The sequence below is a fragment of the Abrus precatorius genome, unplaced genomic scaffold (assembly GCF_003935025.1).
Source record: "Abrus precatorius isolate BTA unplaced genomic scaffold, Abrus_2018 Scaffold3, whole genome shotgun sequence".
NCBI classification, from domain to species: domain Eukaryota; kingdom Viridiplantae; phylum Streptophyta; class Magnoliopsida; order Fabales; family Fabaceae; genus Abrus; species Abrus precatorius.
This window is the reverse complement of record NW_020874373.1, coordinates 1,227,577-1,244,789: the sequence shown is the minus strand read 5'-3', so window position 1 is coordinate 1,244,789 and position 17,213 is coordinate 1,227,577. Positions and strand designations below refer to the sequence as shown.

At 36.7% G+C, this 17,213-nt stretch overlaps 4 protein-coding genes across 8 annotated transcripts; 2 read left to right on the top strand and 2 right to left on the bottom strand.

Moving 5' to 3' along the window:
• Positions 1–1,059: 1,059 nt before the first annotated feature.
• Positions 1,060–4,056, top strand: LOC113863026 (protein ALUMINUM SENSITIVE 3-like). The gene is made up of 3 exons (XM_027496400.1): positions 1,060–1,468; positions 1,951–2,196; positions 2,873–4,056. Exons 1-3 carry the CDS (start codon positions 1,181–1,183, stop codon positions 3,182–3,184), a joined length of 846 nt encoding a protein of 281 aa, XP_027352201.1. The 5' UTR covers positions 1,060–1,180; the 3' UTR covers positions 3,185–4,056.
• Positions 4,057–5,071: 1,015 nt separating this feature from the next.
• LOC113863281 lies at positions 5,072–7,469 on the top strand. Its single transcript, XM_027496808.1, has 4 exons — positions 5,072–5,309; positions 5,382–5,557; positions 5,906–6,104; positions 7,037–7,469. Exons 1-4 carry the CDS (start codon positions 5,228–5,230, stop codon positions 7,258–7,260), a joined length of 681 nt encoding a protein of 226 aa, XP_027352609.1. The 5' UTR covers positions 5,072–5,227; the 3' UTR covers positions 7,261–7,469.
• Positions 7,470–8,990: 1,521 nt separating this feature from the next.
• LOC113861675 (serine/arginine-rich splicing factor RS2Z33-like) lies at positions 8,991–12,512 on the bottom strand. Of its 5 annotated transcripts, none has more exons than XM_027494643.1 (7): positions 12,455–12,512; positions 11,959–12,083; positions 11,144–11,183; positions 10,877–10,972; positions 10,004–10,191; positions 9,779–9,877; positions 8,991–9,630 (listed from the first exon to the last, which is right to left on the bottom strand). In XM_027494643.1, exons 2-7 carry the CDS (start codon positions 12,063–12,065, stop codon positions 9,255–9,257), a joined length of 906 nt encoding a protein of 301 aa, XP_027350444.1. In that variant the 5' UTR covers positions 12,066–12,083; positions 12,455–12,512; the 3' UTR covers positions 8,991–9,254. The 5 variants fall into 5 exon arrangements, with proteins under 5 accessions (XP_027350444.1, XP_027350448.1, XP_027350446.1 ...); XM_027494647.1 differs by having other exon boundaries at positions 11,144–11,424; positions 12,455–12,500; XM_027494644.1 differs by having other exon boundaries at positions 9,041–9,630; positions 9,779–9,874.
• A 2,445-nt stretch (positions 12,513–14,957) lies between these two features.
• LOC113860814 (ABC transporter G family member 20-like) lies at positions 14,958–17,213 on the bottom strand. Its single transcript, XM_027493329.1, has one exon. The coding sequence runs from the start codon at positions 17,211–17,213 to the stop codon at positions 14,958–14,960; it is 2,256 nt and encodes a 751-aa protein (XP_027349130.1).

The following is a 17,213-nucleotide window of genomic DNA, read 5'->3' as shown; positions in this document are numbered from 1 at the left end:
TTTAGTCGATCTCCATGTGTAGATGCATGCGTGTATTAGTGTAGTGTTCTTGGGAGCAAGAGTAAATAAATCGCTTCCTTATTAAAATATATTAATAATGTTTGATAGACATGTTAGAACGGAACACAAAATAAGAAACCAGTGGACGGGGGCGTAGCTGCCTATGCTTGCTATACAGATAACGTTAACAAGTGGAATGAGAAGATTGTCATTCACTAGGGTGAGACTTGTTGATGGCTTAATGAAATGGTTGGATTGCCGATGCTTGCTTTAACGAACAGGAACTGAAAGGAAGAGAGGGGAGGAGGAGAAGGCAGCACCAACCCGAACCAATCTTATTGAATTAGTTCCCCTCGGAATAACTAAAAATATTTGTAAGAATCGAATCAACGACTTAATCTTTATTGCATTAGACTTTTTTTTTTTCTGAAATCCGACATAATATGATTCAATTACACCGTTAATTATAGTAAAAAAAAAACCGCATATAAACAGTATTAATGGGATTGAATTGGAGTGTAATTTATATATAGTAAAAAATGGGAGTTCTTATAATTTGTCGGGGTGAACGTTATTTATTATGGTTAAAGAAAGCAAACAGTAGTGTCACATGTAAAAGCGATAAGATGATGATGACATGTGGCCGTACAGTACCTAAACCACCAGAATAACCAATGACCAAATAAGTGATAGCTGATAACTATGAACACGGACAGGTCATAGACCCACTAACACGATGCCAAAAGGCCAAAAAGGAAGAACGATTTTGTCAAACTTACTGCACTAACATAACATGCGCCGTCCCAGACCGCCTTCGGACATGGGTCCAACTGGCCCACTCGTTAATGTTACCGTCCTCGGTCGTACGTACGTCCCGTTAGTTTCACATAACTGTTTATAAAATTTATGTCTTATAGAAAGGTTCTCGAAAAAGTCGTGTATTATTCTTTTACCTTAGAACTGTGTAAAAGTGATATAATATATATGGCGTACGAATTTAGAAATGGTTGGGTCCCACCATTAATGAAAAATAATAATGAGTCCTTGATTTGATACCTCATAAGCAACTGCTGAATCAGTTACGCTCGTCTGGGGAAGGTCGTTTCTGCTTTTGGCCTTCCCATGCGGCCTTAAAGCAACGTTTTGGCCTACAAACTGAGCATAGCGTATTATCATCGCAATGGAATCCTTCTTCCTCCTAGCAGCTCAGAACCACCCATTGCAGGCCATGGATTGGGATTGGTCATGGCTGATTGAGTTTCTTAAGGGAATGGTGAATCCTGTGGCTGCCACTGCGGTGGTGTTTCTCGCTGTGGCCTTGTCCTTCCACCAGAAGCTAGGGATGGAGATTGAGATGGTCGTTGCCATTGTGAGGGCATTTCTTCAGCTCTCTATTATTGGCTTTGTTTTGCAGTTCATATTCAACCAAGACAACGCTGGATGGATCCTTCTAGCTTACCTTTTCATGGTAGTCTTTCTTCTTTCTTCAATCTCTCCTCTTTCAATAATACATATACTATATATTCATTACTTACATTAATATTTTTTACAAATAAAATTATAGCCTTTTTTTTTCAATCTTTCTATAACATTAAGTTGATTATCAAAGGCTTAACTCGGAGTTTGGATTGCTTTCTGTAAAAGATATCTATTATATGCCTTCGATTTTTATACACCTCAAGAGGACACTTGACCATATATTTAGATTGCGTATATATTAAAAATAAAAATAAAATAATATTAATTAATCGCAACTGATCTTTAACGACCAACAAGTTGGTGGTCTTAAAGATTAAGTTGATTATCAAAGGCTCAACTTGGAGTTTTGTATAAAAACAATTTATCCAAAAACTTAGTGTTATATACCATAGAGTAAATATTTTAGTTTGAATTAATTGCTGTTATTAATTTTGGTGTTTTTATCTGAAACATTATGATTTTGTTTTATAGGTGTCTGTTGCTGGTTATACTGCGGGTCAGCGTGCCAAACATGTTCCTCGTGGAAAGTATGTGGCTGGGGCTTCAATTCTCACTGGAACTGCGGTGACTATGTTCGTGCTGGTTGCACTGAGTGTGTTCCCTTTCACTCCAAGATATATCATCCCTGTAGCAGGCATGATGGTTGGGAACTCAATGACGGTAACCGGAGTTACCATGAAGAGACTTCGCGACGACATTAAAACACAAATGAACTTGGTATGTCTTGTCCTTGTCAGTGTTCTAACAATAAATTAATCAATACAGTTAGATGCTTGCAAGTTGCAACTTGGCTATGTGAGATGAGATTTGCGCGAATTTGAACAGATCCACACACGCATGAAACAACAATAACAAAAGAAAGTTCAAGTCAATGATAAATATCCGCCACTTTTAACTAGAACCACAAAATTTAAGATTAGTTTATTGATGTGTGTGTTGTCACCTTTGTGTATTTATTGTCATTGTTATCTAAAATATATTTATATTAAGTTGATTAAAAATATGTATATTTCAGATAAAAATTATTTAAATAGAAGTAACAAATACATGAATAAAATTTATTTAGTAGTCATAAAATAAAAACTTAAAAGTGGAATTCATTGCATAAAAACTATAATTAATTAAGAATTGATTTCAAACGGAGTATAATAATTAATTTTGTCATGATTACCTTTTACTTTTGTGCAATCATTGTCATGTTACGCATGTATGAATGTTATTCTGTGGCAATATTTTATTTTGGGTGTTATATTCATTGATCAATTACTATAAATAACATAGGTATGGTTGACTTGAGATAGATCAATGAAATGGTCTTTTGTATATTTATAAAACTGGTTGGTATGGGTGACTTGAGATAGATCAATGAAATAGTCTTTTGTATATATTACAGGTTGAGACAGCACTGGCTCTTGGTGCAACCCCGCGACAAGCAACGCATCAGCAAGTGAAAAGGGCTCTAATCATAGCCCTTTCTCCAGTGGTGGACAACACCAAAACAGTGGGTCTAATATCCCTTCCGGGGGCAATGACTGGTCTCATTATGGGAGGGGCTTCACCGTTGGAAGCCATTCAACTACAGATTGTGGTGATGAATATGATGATAGGTGCAGCAACTGTTAGTAGCATAATGGCTACATATCTATGTTGGCCAGCATTCTTCACCAAGGCCTACCAGTTGGAAACCAAAGTCTTCTCAAGTTGATTCCACGCCTAATAACTTGAATTTGACCCTTTCAATTTCCCTCTGACCCGGGATACAGCCTTCGAATTTCGGAAAATGTGTTCAGCTCCTATTGTAAATGACCGGGTTTTTTAATTTTTAAATTGCTCAATTATGAGAGAATCCGGTCTTAATTGAGAAACAATCTCCATTTTTTTTTTTTTAGCTTTAATCAGTAGTTAAATATGCTTTTCCATACGCTCCCATTGCTTTCTTTTCAGTATTTTGGTGCACTTTGCCAGCACACTAAACAAATGATTGCAGATCTATCCACGTTGGTAAAACCAAGCCCTACATTGGAGGGTAATGACTGAATATAAAGTAATTACAAGGGTATAATGTTTAATTTGTCTAGGTAAATATTTAAATAATTCTCTTAAGTTGAAGTCAACTTTGCAGAACCTAATATCTAACCAAGGAGTTGGTCGGATCAGAGCAAAATCTAATAAGGCTTGCGGCTTAAGACCCAAAGTCTGAAAGGAAAGGCTTGATGAGAAAGAGACTTGAGCAAATGTTGCAAACTTGTTCCTTAAGAAAAGGAACACAAGTCTATGGATATATGTAAATGAAGATATACTTATGAGCTCTAAAACTCATTTAATGTACAAATTCCAAGAGTCTATAGGTATGCCCATAAAAAGTGAATATAGTTAAACCAAGGGGTGCCAGCCAAAGTCCAAATTACCTACACATTTATCCCCTCCCTTCTTTACTTGAATCTAACTTGGTAACATTTTCCTCACTCTCCCCCATAAAAAGACTTCGATGGACCCCATCATAATTCCAACAGTTTGTATGCCCATACAACGATGAGCAATTAATTGATTGTAAACTACTTGAAAGACCTATGGTCGCAAGAAAAATAGTACTTGCTGGTTTTGCCAAGCATTCTTATTATACTTCTCTGTCTTAATAAAAAAAAGATTGGAATTAATATTGGCAGACATTCTAATTACGTGTAATAATTCAAAATTAATTCTATAAAAAATAACTAGATGGATGGACAAAGAATATTTTCTTAATTACGAAACGAGTCTTTTTACAATAAAAAGGATGTTAATAACTTTTTATTTTTTATTTAATAAATTTATAAATTTCATAAAATGATATGTTATTTAATATTATCGTTTTGCATTTTTAGAACAAGTGACAATGACAATGAGCAATATTCTAACCGTAAAAATTTATATCAATTAGCAATAAAATAAGCTGCCAATTAACAACGCATATCAGTTATCAGAATGGTAATATATTTCATATTATTGATCAATAATTTACTAATCTTTAACGACAGGTGTAATAGTAAAACATAACTAGCTTCCATCACAGCAGCACAACTTGACCAATTAATATTCAAGTTGATTCCATCCTATAAATGGGAAACGCATGGAGCTTTTTCCGACTGCAGAATGGAATAATCATGTTCAATTTCTGTTATTCCAGCATCCATTAGCTAAAATTATTAAGTATATTTATTTTCTTATGTTAAAAAATTTCCTTAACCAAACAAGATAAACTTAAATTTTTTTTAATAAAATAAAATAATCATAAAACATTTAAGTAATGAAATTCTAAAAATTTAACATTAACTAAACTCCTGTACAATCTAAAATTAACTTATGAAGTAGAGATAAAAGAATATAAGATATACCACCAAGCACATGAATTAATAGAAAGTTATTCTAATAACTATACTACATATTTAGAGCAAATATATGAGTTCATTCAATAAACCTTTCTCTCAGGACCTTCCAGCAACAATGACGTGGCAGGATCTTTTGTGTTGGTGCGCAATGCGCATACTGGGTGGGACCCACCATATGGGATCAGATTCCAACCTATAAAGCAATTGCGACGCGACCAAGTCACTCTCCCTCTTCCCGCGCTATAACCTTCAACGTCGTCGTTTAACCATCTACGACATACACGAACGCAGCACAACCTCTGAATCTCAATTCCTCCATTCAAACATATTTTTTATGTTCCTCGTTGATCAACCACTGCCAACCTCGAAATTTTCTTGCCATGTCGTTTCGACGTATGCGAAATTCTAGGGTTTCTCATCTCCTCTTATTATTCTTCTCCATATTCCTCACCTGTTTTCCAGGTAAGAAAAAACACGCAAACTTTCTTTCTTTCATTTGTTTATGCTTCGCGAAATCTAACGCGTATACAACAGGGTTGATACTATCTGCGGACGTAACGCTAAGCTCGATCGAGATCTTCACGACCCACGAGTGGCTAAGAGCCACTCCAACTGTTTATTTTCTATGCATAGGGGGAAACAAGACCCTTTTGCCTGATGTTAAGAAAAAACATGTCTTTTACGCGTTTAAGGGTGAAGAGTCTTGGCAGGTGAGGTTCCCTAATGTTGTATCCTCGCTCCATTTCGGTTTTTAAGCTTTTAGTTAACTGCTTTTAATTAGAGATTATTTAACTCTGCTAACTGGCTATTGTCTATATGTATATAAGTTTTATGATAAATAAATTGGTAGTATGATATATATGTTTATTTAGCCAAACAATTTTTGTTTTAATGTAGGTAGCTAGCTCTTCTGATTATATGAAAAGAACTATTATGTTTGTTAGGGATTTGCTTAGTAAACTGTAGCATAGTTATTAAACTCAAGTGGCTTTGCATTTGTAGTTTCAAGTGTTGCTGTTTGGAGCAGCTACTGATATTTTTTGGCTTTGTGCTTCCAGCCTTTGACTAATTTTACAGGTAAAAAGTGCAAGCGATGTGGATTCTATGAGGAAGACAAAATTCTTTCGGATGATGTGTTTGACGAGTGGGAATTGTGTCCTTCTGATTTTGTTGGCCCGGATGGTAGATATGTCCACTTCAAGGAAAAAGAATTCAATGCTAGTTTTCTATGCCCCGAGTGCTTGTCTTTTTCTGCAGGTGAGTGTCTTGGGACCTTATTCCTTTGAAATCTTCTCTTACGGCTATTGTGCTATTGGACCTTGCGGACAACTGTGTTACTGAAAACATCAATGAATTATTCTAAAGAAGTAGTTGTCACATAAATGATGCCCACTGCAACAATTATAAAGTAATAAAAAGGAATTAGTTTCAACTTTGATGAACTGTTCTTTAAATCTCTAGTATATTGCTTACATATCAATGTTGCTGTGTCAGAAAAAGGCAAATAACCTCAATCATCTATGTATATTGTAATTTATCAGTGTTTCTCTTCGTTGATAACTTTTGTATTTAATTCAAGTATAATTTTGTTAAGATTCTGAAGGAAATAAAAAATCATCTCGCATTTTTTCCCCATAACAAGGTGCATAGGCTTATTTATCTTTAACTTAATTTGTATACGAAGTATGTTCAATATTATTTATCAGTGGGGTGAGGCTTGATTACTTGCTGTGAGTATTTTCTTTTTAATGTTGATTTATTTTGTCTTAGTGGATCTGTGAATTACTGGGCATGCCCAAAATAAGTTTGCTCCCCTTCCTTGCATTTCTGAATTACTAAGCAGCTGTTTGGTTTAGAAATTGCTCACTTTTAATTACAAAACTGCTACATTGTTTTTATTATTTCTTGTTTTCAAATATTTGTATATAAACAGTAAAAATAGAAATAATAAAGTTTTTTTTAGTGTTTCTTATGCAACTCTTTGAAAATAAAAAACAAAATGAAATTAAGATGACAATTTTGAAATTAAAAGTGAAAACAAAAACTGTTCTCTGAAACCAAACAGCCCCTAACCTTTAACATTATTTTCCAAATTATTTTTCTTAGGTGTATGCTTGCATCTATTCTTATTTACTTGCCAATCTCTGCAATCTTATATGTTCGCTAATAAAAATTGTGTTCATGTGTAGGTTCTATTTCTGCACCTGCTGGGAATCATGTTAAAAAAAGAACGAATGTAGCAGTTGTGATTTTATTAAGTATTTTGGTTTTAACTATATTGGTCCTGGTAATGGTGGGTGCATACAAGTATTGGCAAAAGAAAAAGAGGGAGCAAGATCAGGCTCGATTTTTGAAGCTATTTGAAGAAGGAGATGACATTGAGGATGAGCTAGACCTTGGCCCTATGATATGATAGCAAACGAATTCCCTCCTGTACAGTAGATTTTCCTCACAATTTTGTTTATGAAAAAAGTATGTGAAAATATTTTCTTGTTTGATGTGCAACATTCAATATAAGTGATAGTTGTCAAAGTGGACAGCGATATGTTATTGTTCATATTACCTGCACATAATACACATACTATATATGGCTACTGAAAACTATGCTTTCGTTGATTCTTCCATTTTCAAAATCTACCAGTGGAACTATGACCCAGATGCTGCTCAGGGGCTGTATTTGTGTTGCTTAGCACCTATTTTCCTCTCAAAAATTAAGAATTTGACTCCTCTAAAGTGAGGAGATAAGTAAAGCAAGAAAATGATAATATATCTACTTTTGACGTACTGTTAATTATGTTTACAACATGCTAGAATTTAAATCAATGGTATATAAACTCATTTTTCTTACTTTACACGTTAAATTAAAAATTCTGTCTTTCTGGAGATCTTGGGAAACTCTAATGACAGCTGAAAACTGTGATCAGATGGAGCGAGACTACTTAGTTATGACAAAGGAAAAGAAACTCTTAAACCAATCCCTGATGTAAATCTAAAATTGAATGCGGTGCTAAGTAGGACGTTGCCCACAAGTTCTTGTTCGCTGAGTTTCTTTGTTCACAATTTATGAAGCAGACGAAAAAATTGTGACATGAGAAAAAAAGCGTGATTCTTGAAAATTGTTTAGAAGACAGCTTAGAGTTTCCATCATGGATTCAATTTATATGAAGTTTCAATAGGTTGTAGTTGGCAAATCAGAGCTATCCAGAAATTCAGATGTTTTATTTTTAATGACAGCAGATCTACTCGCTAACTTAAGGCTCATTCATCCTAGAAAGGTAAATTAATTTAATTAGTGAAGTTTCAATTGAAGAAAATACGAATCCTAAATTTCAGAACTGCAGCTATCGGTTGTTGGAAACTGGATAGCTCTGCTACAATGTTTATGTAGTGATGAATGGCCATCGGAAAGCATTTACTGATCATTAATTTATGCAACACTCGTTTTCATGGATACGAGTACCACTAATATTTAATACAATGTTGTTCTTTTGTTATAAAAAAAATTGCACAATACTCGTGTGTAAAATAGTTTTGTATTAACTAACAGAAAAGATGTTTTGCATTATGGGCATATTTGAGTAAATTTTCGAAGTTCTTATATATAAAATATATAAAAATAAATAATTTTTTTATAAGTTAGAAAAATAATTATTTTTATCAGAAATTCTCTTCTTTAACTTTTTAAAAATTAAGTCATGTTTCACTTATGAGAAGTTTAATTTCCTTTTTATATTATTTTTTCATAAAAATTATATTAAATGTTTTTCTTATAAGAACTTCTATGACTTGTGTAACATTAATTTGAAATATTTTAAAAGAAATAGGGTGCTTTAACAATATTAAATTGATTTGCTAGTTTAGGCCTTGTGATTTCATGGTTAAACAAGTTTATATAAGTTAACTTAGTTGTTCAGTAAAACTAATTATATAACTAACTTAAATATATCAAAATTATTTTGTGAATGTAAATTGTTCTGAAACTTTTAATACATATAAACAAACACACGCTCACATATATATTAAAAGCTTAAAAGTTAACTTACCTAAAATAACTTTAAAAAAACTTTTCTTTATTATTCGTCAAACAACTTTAATAGATTATTGAAAAAAAAAAACCTACGAACTGCCAAACAACCATAAAAGGGGATTCAAAACATGCTAGATTTAAATTTCTCACAACAATTCACATTGGTTTAAATTATGCTAACACTTGAAACAAATTCATGCACTTTATATTCTAGGTAAGCCACGCATGTTGCTTAACCAGCAAGAATCTGAAAAATAGCATACATAAAACGGTTCTTCATAAACAATTGTCACGGAATTAAGCTAGAGTGCACTGCATAAACAAAGCAGATACAAACAGATGAGACACATCCCGACCTCATTTTATCAGAAAAATACGATTCAAGGTGACTGTGAGTGGCGGTTGTTGTCATCATCTTCATCGATGGGGCTCCTGTCATCATCCCTAGGGCTCCGACTGGGACTGCGGCTACGCCCATTAGCTTTAGGGCTATCATAGCCACTCTCATTGCGATCCCTAGCAGGGCTAGCAGGGCTAGCAGGGCTTCTACGCTTCCCCCCTCTAGGACCATCACTGTAGTCAGATCCATCTTGCTGTGTGACCACCCTATCATTACCAGGAGCTGTGTCGCCTCTCTTCTGTGGGCTGCTTTGGTCAGGTGATGGACTATGCTTCCTTATCTTGGAGGGCTGAGGACTCTGTGATCTATCATCAGAAGCTGGGCTACGTTCTCTTCTGACCGGTGATCTTGATCGGCTGACAAGAACAAAGGTAACAAAAACTCATCTTACAAGCAAAGGTATTACAAAACTATTACTGTCCTTTGAGACAAAAGTAGACAATGTTACTGAAATTGCAGCATCACTTGATACATATTTAGCACTAGAAACTTTTAGTATCCAACCTGTAGCTGCGGTCTCGGCTGTAGCTTCGATCTCGGCTTCTGCCACGTCGAGGAGAACGTGACCGGACCGGTGAACGTGAATGACTCCTTCCACGCCTACTGTTGGAACAGTTCAAACTGACATTATCAGTTTAAAGCTCACAAAATTAATCAGAAAGCAACATCCATGTTAAGTAGAATAAATCAACACATGCAGTAGTTTATAAACTCTACAACATGACCTACCTCAACTTTTTGGGACTGTTCTTACAGTTCTTTTCTATATGACCTCTTTCCCCACAGCGATAACACTTGTTCTTCCAATCCCCAGCTTTGCAATCTCGAGCCCAATGACCGTCAATACCACAGTTAAAGCAGCGTCCAGATCCAGGAGGCGGACCCCTACCCAAGTACTCCCGGGAACCACGAGGACCCTGATTAATTAGAGATCAGATGAAAAAACAAGATTAAGTAGCAATCAAAAACTAACAATTCGTTGACAAGTCATACAGCAGAAGAAATTGAATATCTATGTTTTTGAAGTATTTAAGCAAACAGTTAGTGCAGTAATAAAAGCCCGCCTAAAAAGGTAAACGCAAGAGACCATCATCATTTAACTAAAACGTATTTTTGTACTTACAAAAAGATGATGGGTTGATGATAAAAGAAAAATACTAAACTAAATAGTCTTCAATCAGTATTCGAGGGACTGTTTTTATTAGGACAGAAATCTCTAATCAGAAGTGAAATGTTGAAAGAAAAAGTGAAAAGTAACAAGAGAACAATATGTGAAATCAGAACCGATAAGGACATAAAAAACCAAATTAAGAGATTATGATTACAAATGGCACGCACAACAAACTCTTTCCTGGCAAAACGACACGCACCTGCAGCACACACACATATATCCCTGTATGCTAACTATGATCCAACAACCATGCAATTATATATATTAATATACATGGAGTAAGCTCTCACATCAAGTAACTAAACTTTTTATAGATATACACAATAAGCCAAAACTCCAGTCCCAAAGGAAACACCCATTTGATAATTAATAACTAGAGAAATAGTAATTTTAAAAGAAATTGATAAACCTTGAAGGGAAGTAATTCCTACCCCTTTGGCAAACTCCACAATAATACGACTTCCATCAACATCACGGCCATCCAAGTTATATCTAGCATCATCAGCATCTCGAGGATCGCTAAATTCCTGTCCAAAAGATGAAAAGGGCAAGCAAAGAAAGTAACACAAAATCCTTACCATTGTCTACAACTGAATTTCCCCAAGCAGATACTAAAAGCAACCTTGGAGCAAAGATGACGGGAAATTGAAAAGTCAACAAATAATATAAACAAAGATAAAGAAAGGGTGGTAACTTACAACAAAGGCGAAATCATGCTTCATATCCACAGCTCGAACTCTGCGGAAATGGTTTCCAGAAACAGTAAGGCCATCATTACTTAACTACTGGAACTGTATGATACTTCGCCCCTCAAAGACGAACTAAACACCAGTTTGTGATTGTTGCCATTTCCATAAAAAACACGCAATAACATTACAGAAAGAATCGCCAAAGTCAACACTCGACAGGAATTTCCACCAATTCCACCAAGGCCAACCTCCCAACACAGACCTCCAGGTCTAGCCAAAACCCCAGAAACCTTCAACAAGATCATTCAAGTCAAAACATGACACCTAGGGGATCTAGTTCCCACGCATAACATGACAAATAACCAATAAAAATCCAAGCTCAAAACAAAGCTTGGGAAAAACCTGTGTATATCCCCTAAGTTTCATCATAAAACATGGTTGACACCCCCACACCAACTTATCACTAAATTAGCTTCCTTGCCAATTCAAACAATAAAAATGAATCAAGGAGACATGACAAACATTTTTCGACGGCTCATGTCAAACAAATTAGAAATTATAGTGATAGGATACAGCAAAATATTTCCGGCCGGCTCAAGGCAAGAAATGAGGTACTAAAAGATATAAAGTCATATATCCAAATAGGCACACAAACAATCGCGGAAAACATTAAACAACAGCCACAATGAGGTCGTTTACAAGCAATCGGCATTAATTTTGGAAAAGATTGAGATTGCAGCAAAGAGCAATAAATCAAGACTATGCTGTATAAAAAATTCAAAGGAAAAGGATTAGTGATAGGAGAAAAAAAAAAGAGGAATTACCTTCCATATCTGCTGAAGACACGCTCAAGATCACGGGAACGAGTCCTGGAAGACAAGCGACCCACGTAGAGGCGGGTATTACCATACTTATCATCATAGCGAGGCATCGTTGATTTCTTCTAGTTCTGCAAAATAAACCACCGAAATCGCGTAATTAACCAAGGAAGAGGCCACACATACAGAGACCCCTTCTCTCAGCGACAATAAACAATTATTCGTATGTGCATAAGAAAACAACAAAAATTGTAAATTGAATTAAACGGAGATCGATAATGGATAAATAGATTGAATTTCAACCACACAAACAATTTTAAACCCGAAGTCGAAGAAAACAAACAAATCGATAAATTATTAAAAAGGGAATTAATGAGATTAAAGCGCAAGCAAAATGATTAAGAGAAACAGGCAGAGATAAAATCTGATAGAAACCTGAAATCAGAAGAAAAAAGGCAAATAGAAATGAAATCTAAGGGAAGGAGGGAAGAGAGAGAGTTACCGTCGAGAGAATTGCCGTTTCTCACAAAACCTAACCCTTTCAAAGTGGACGGCCTCTTTACCTACAAATTTATTTATACAATAATACGACACCACTGCCACATATCTCCAATCTTTTTGTTTTTGGTTGGTTGGGCCTAGACTTGGGCTTTGAAGGATTGCTAATTACTTTCTAATGCTAATGTGGATGGATCGGCCCACCAGGATGGATCAGTAGGATTCTTGAGGACGATCCTATCACTTGGGTTACCATTTTGCTAGAAACATTAGTATTTCACCCGTTTTAATGGCCCAATTATTGGGAAAAATATTCATGTTGCGTGGAAGTTAAAAATTACCCACTTATTGATTCAAAATGGTTTGAGTATTGCTATCTATTTGATTTTTAATGCACTTAAACCTTAATAATAATATAATAAAAATAGTTAATAATATAAAAATAAAAGTATTTAATATGTTATAAACGCTTACATTTTAAATAACAAAATTTAATTATGCTTAATTGCCCTCCGCAATCTCGCATGTTTATTTATAAAATAGTTATGTTGATTTTTCTTTTGTTACACGTGGATGTTGACTTCGTAACATCTACGAATAAATAATGCGAGAAAGTGAGAAATAAAAACTAGCTACTACTCTATATTATTCAAAATAACAATGATTCAACTTCTCACAATAATTCACAATGGATGAGCACAAATTCGGGCTGGTTATATTCTTTGTTAGCTACCCATTGTGCAACAAAAATAAAGTGAAAAATAGTTTAGAAAGACAAGCCTTCAGATTTGTTTTTTCTTGGTGAGTAAGTCTTCTCATGCTTTGTGCATACGTGACTCTATATATGAATATTTGTAGTTTTCATATTAAACTTTTAGTTAAGTAAGAAAAATTGTTAGATTAGTTAACTAAGATTAATTTAGTTTTTGCCAATATTGACAGGGTTTATACTCATTCAGCCAATTTTTTCTATTTGGTTTCCGATTCCTTCGATTATACTGAATCTTAAATGAATTTCGACGCAAGATAAGCTAGTTCATAACAAAACATAATAGTATTATTTATGATGTGTTTCGTTTCTAACATAAAACTTTGATATTTCCTTGGTGGGAATTCGGAGGAAAAAATGCTTCAACTTTTTTTGTAGCCGTATAGGATTGCTCAAAAAGAAAATTTCCTCATATGGATATTTACATCATTCACAAGCTGAGAATGCTTTACTCTTGTTTGACAAAATGCAAAACCTTTTGTTTCTCTACATTATTTTGGAAAATCTTACTGAAAATTAAGCTTCTTTGATGCTGTAACTTAATTCGAAAGTAATTACGGTTGTTTTTTCATGCGTGATTCCCATGACGGCATTATTGATTTTAGCATTATTGTCGTTATTATTTTAGAAAGAGATGCATGATTATCATAATATTTCCTTGTGTCTCCTGGCCAAATTAAAGTTGTGACTCTTTAATGCTTGGCTTTTAAGTTTTAACCTTAATGACTATATATAGGTGACCTTGTCACAACCAACATACATGTGTGTGTTCGTGACTTTATCAAATACCCCAACCAACTAACTCCTAATTTTAATTACTTCATTATTAACTTCTCAAGCTGAGATATGCCCCGGTCTTATATACATTTCAACCTTAACATTTATATCTATGTATGTTGAGTAGTATAAGTACGGAATAGGAGAGATGCATATAAATATTGGGAAAAAAGAAACATTTTTTAGTAAGAGGAATGAGTATGAATTATTTATAATCACATATAGATAATAAAAAATAAAAGTATTTTAAAATACATAATTTTACATATTTTAATTTTGATTATTTATAATAAAAGTTAATGATTAATATTTTCGTTCTCACTTTAATAATATATAAAATGTTGTTTCATAAAATACATATCTTTCATTCAAATTTTAAGAGCAACGATCAATAGAATTTTGCTTTGATTAAGAGTGAAAGCGGTTAGCATAGTGGTTTAAGATGTCTAATCTCATTGCATTACTTATTTTGGTTCAATATTGATGTAGTTCATACATAGAAGATTTAATTCTTTTAAGTATCCCGATGTGTTTATACTGATATATGTGACTAGCCAATTTTCTAAGTTTAAAGTAACACTTTTCGATCATTTTTTACCAAAAATTGCAATTTCACAAAAATATATCATAAGATTTGAGTATATATACTGCAAAAAGTATTCTCATGACATCCCACAGTGACAGAATGACCAAATTAGCATGAAATCATTATGATATAGATATATAACCAAAAAAAAAAAAACCATGAACACTTTCTCAAAGAAAAACACAAGAACCTATATTGAGTTTAGCCAAAACAGCGACCTTATAATTAACACAGGATAGTGATAAAATTAAACTAGTGGCATTTTTTGTTGTTGCACTTCGATTTACTGCTTGTTATTGAGATGAAGAATGAGTAAGCTAGAGCCATGGACAGAGGATGAAAGTTGATTCGGATCGATTCTCTGATCAGTGATCCCTAACTCCTTTTGTTCTTGCTCCCAAAGAGAAGCGTCAAATAAAAGAGAAAGCGAAAGAAGAATCCCCAAGCAATGGTGATCCACAAGCAGTTCCACTTGCTGAGCTGCGTGATCCCCTGCTGCTTCAGTATATCGAGTCCGGTGATGACGCAGGTGGAGCTACTTATGTTCATTCCCAGCGTCTTGCTCATGCTCTTGAGGAGCTCCACCTTGAGGGTCTCGGGCACATCACCCAACGGCGTATTATCGAACATCTGAATCCCTCTGACGAAGCATCTGGGAGGACGAACATGGAACTCGTTCTGCAACACTCCCTCGTAGGGGTACTTGACAAGCGATAGATAGTGGAACCATATCCAGTAGGGAGGAATCCTGTCTCTGCTGATGAAGAAGCCGCTGAAGAGAACGAAGTAGGCCAATATAGCAACCACCACCGTGAAGCCAAGCATCACGTGCGAGACCACACCCGAGAGGAACGTCACGAAGGAGCTGCCGGCCCAAAAGGAGGCTACAATGGTCAAGAAGTAAAAGAGGAAGCCGGAAGTGCCGCCAGCGAGGCCCACGGCCCAAAATGTGGTGGCGGCGAAGGCAAGAGAGAGGAAAAGGAGGGAAGGGAGGGAAATGATAGAGTGCGCGAGGACGTAGGAAGAGCGACGGTAGGCGTTGTAAGCGGTTTCCCTCATGAAGATGTAACGCTCTTGGAGGAACACGGGGATGGCTTCGGCGCAGGTGTAGAATGTGGTGGACATGGCGAATGCGAAGAACCCCAAACGCTCTTGAACCCCTTTCGGGGAATTGTCAAGGTGCCAAAAGATCGTCGCCAAGATTCCACCCGTCACTAAAACTGCACCCAAACGGATTCCGAATAATTCCGGCATTCTCCGTGAGTTTGTTAAAGACCGTTTTCCTATAACAGCCATCTCCATCCAAAACGGATTGGCGAACGTCGGAACTGCCACCGTCGAGTACTTGTTCCCGTTACCGTTAGCGCCGGAAACTAGTTTCCCTCTGGAAATGCTAGCACCAATGGCGTCCTTCAGAGACACTTTGGGTTTGGTCCCGTTTTGGGCTTCGACCGAGACGGCTTTGTTTTTATTCTTTAGCTGCCACGACTTGTTGAACTCCACTAGATTTTTGGTACCAGCGGGAGCTTCTTCCAACTCGCGAATGAGATCCAGTGCGAACTCGGTGCGGTTCTCATTTTCCGGTATGGGATGCCCGAACTCGGAGAAGAAGAGGGGGAGTGCCGCCGGAGAGCCGCTGAAGACGGTTTGACCGTGGGAGAGGAAGATCAAGCGGTCCAGAAGGCTTAAGATTCTGGAGCTGGGCTGGTGTATGGACATGATGACGATGCTTCCGCTCTGAGCGATTCGCTGGAGCACCTTTACCACCATGAAGGCGCTGGTGGAGTCGAGGCCGGAGGTTGGTTCGTCCAGGAACAGCACAATAGGGTCGTGGATGATATCGATTCCGATGGAGACACGACGGCGTTCTCCGCCGGAGACGCCGCGGTGGCCCTCGTCGCCGATGACTGTGGTGGCGGCGTTTCTTAGACCGAGCTGGTCGATGAGGGCCTGGACGCGTGCTTTCTTCTTGGATTTGGAGAGGGAGCGAGGGAGGCGGAATTGGGCGGAGAACATGAGGGTTTCTTCGACGGTGAGCATGGGGAATAGAAGGTCGTCTTGCATGACGTAAGCGGATATTACCTTCAGGAGACTCGACTCCAGAACGTCGCCGTTTAGGGTCACCGTGCCTTTCAGGCTCTCCTTTGAAATTCGGTCGGCGAGGGCGTCGATGAGCGTGGACTTGCCGGAGCCGCTGGCGCCTAGGACAGCCATGATTTCGCCGTCCCTGGCCTCGCCAGAGATGTCATTGAGAAGAATCTTGGTGCCGTTGGGTTTGGTCTCGGCCTCGTGGTTCGCCGGCGGGGAAACGTTGGTAGGGGAAAAGAAGAAAGGGGTGAGAACCGTCTTGCGGCGGAGTTTGACGCTGTAAGTTAAGTTAGTGAAGGAGAGAACAAAGGGGTGAGAGTGAGAAGAGAAAGAAGAGAGGTCGAGAACGTGGTGGGGTGGTGCAGCAGTAGCAGTGTTGTCGTTTTGAGCGTCTTCGACGCGTTTAAGGAGCTCGCCGAGGGTGGGAGAGATATGGGTTCGGTTTCGGGTTATGGGTTGGTTGGGAAGTTGAACGAGCTCCATGGATTGGTTGAAGAAAGGAGATCTATCGTAGTGGTTTGGATTGGGTGTTAAGCGAGACAT

What these genes read in the sequence shown, in the direction of transcription:
- LOC113861675 (XM_027494643.1), bottom strand. Translation starts at nt 12,065, where the DNA reads ATGCCTCGCTATGATGATAAGTATGGTAATACCCGCCTCTACGTGGGT. An exon ending in GTCTTCAGCAGATATGGAAG is followed by an intron (nt 11,184 to 11,958) that starts GTAATTCCTCTT and finishes CCATTTCCGCAG; the next exon opens with AGTTCGAGCTGTGGATATGA. An exon ending in TTGTGGAGTTTGCCAAAGGG is followed by an intron (nt 10,192 to 10,876) that starts GTAGGAATTACT and finishes CTAATTAATCAG; the next exon opens with GGTCCTCGTGGTTCCCGGGA.
- LOC113863026 (XM_027496400.1), top strand. Translation starts at nt 1,181, where the DNA reads ATGGAATCCTTCTTCCTCCTAGCAGCTCAGAACCACCCATTGCAGGCC. An exon ending in TTCTAGCTTACCTTTTCATG is followed by an intron (nt 1,469 to 1,950) that starts GTAGTCTTTCTT and finishes TTTGTTTTATAG; the next exon opens with GTGTCTGTTGCTGGTTATAC. An exon ending in TTAAAACACAAATGAACTTG is followed by an intron (nt 2,197 to 2,872) that starts GTATGTCTTGTC and finishes TATATATTACAG; the next exon opens with GTTGAGACAGCACTGGCTCT.
- LOC113860814 (XM_027493329.1), bottom strand. Translation starts at nt 17,213, where the DNA reads ATGTCTCGCTTAACACCCAATCCAAACCACTACGATAGATCTCCTTTC.
- LOC113863281 (XM_027496808.1), top strand. Translation starts at nt 5,228, where the DNA reads ATGTCGTTTCGACGTATGCGAAATTCTAGGGTTTCTCATCTCCTCTTA. An exon ending in ATTCCTCACCTGTTTTCCAG is followed by an intron (nt 5,310 to 5,381) that starts GTAAGAAAAAAC and finishes CGTATACAACAG; the next exon opens with GGTTGATACTATCTGCGGAC. An exon ending in GTGCTTGTCTTTTTCTGCAG is followed by an intron (nt 6,105 to 7,036) that starts GTGAGTGTCTTG and finishes GTTCATGTGTAG; the next exon opens with GTTCTATTTCTGCACCTGCT.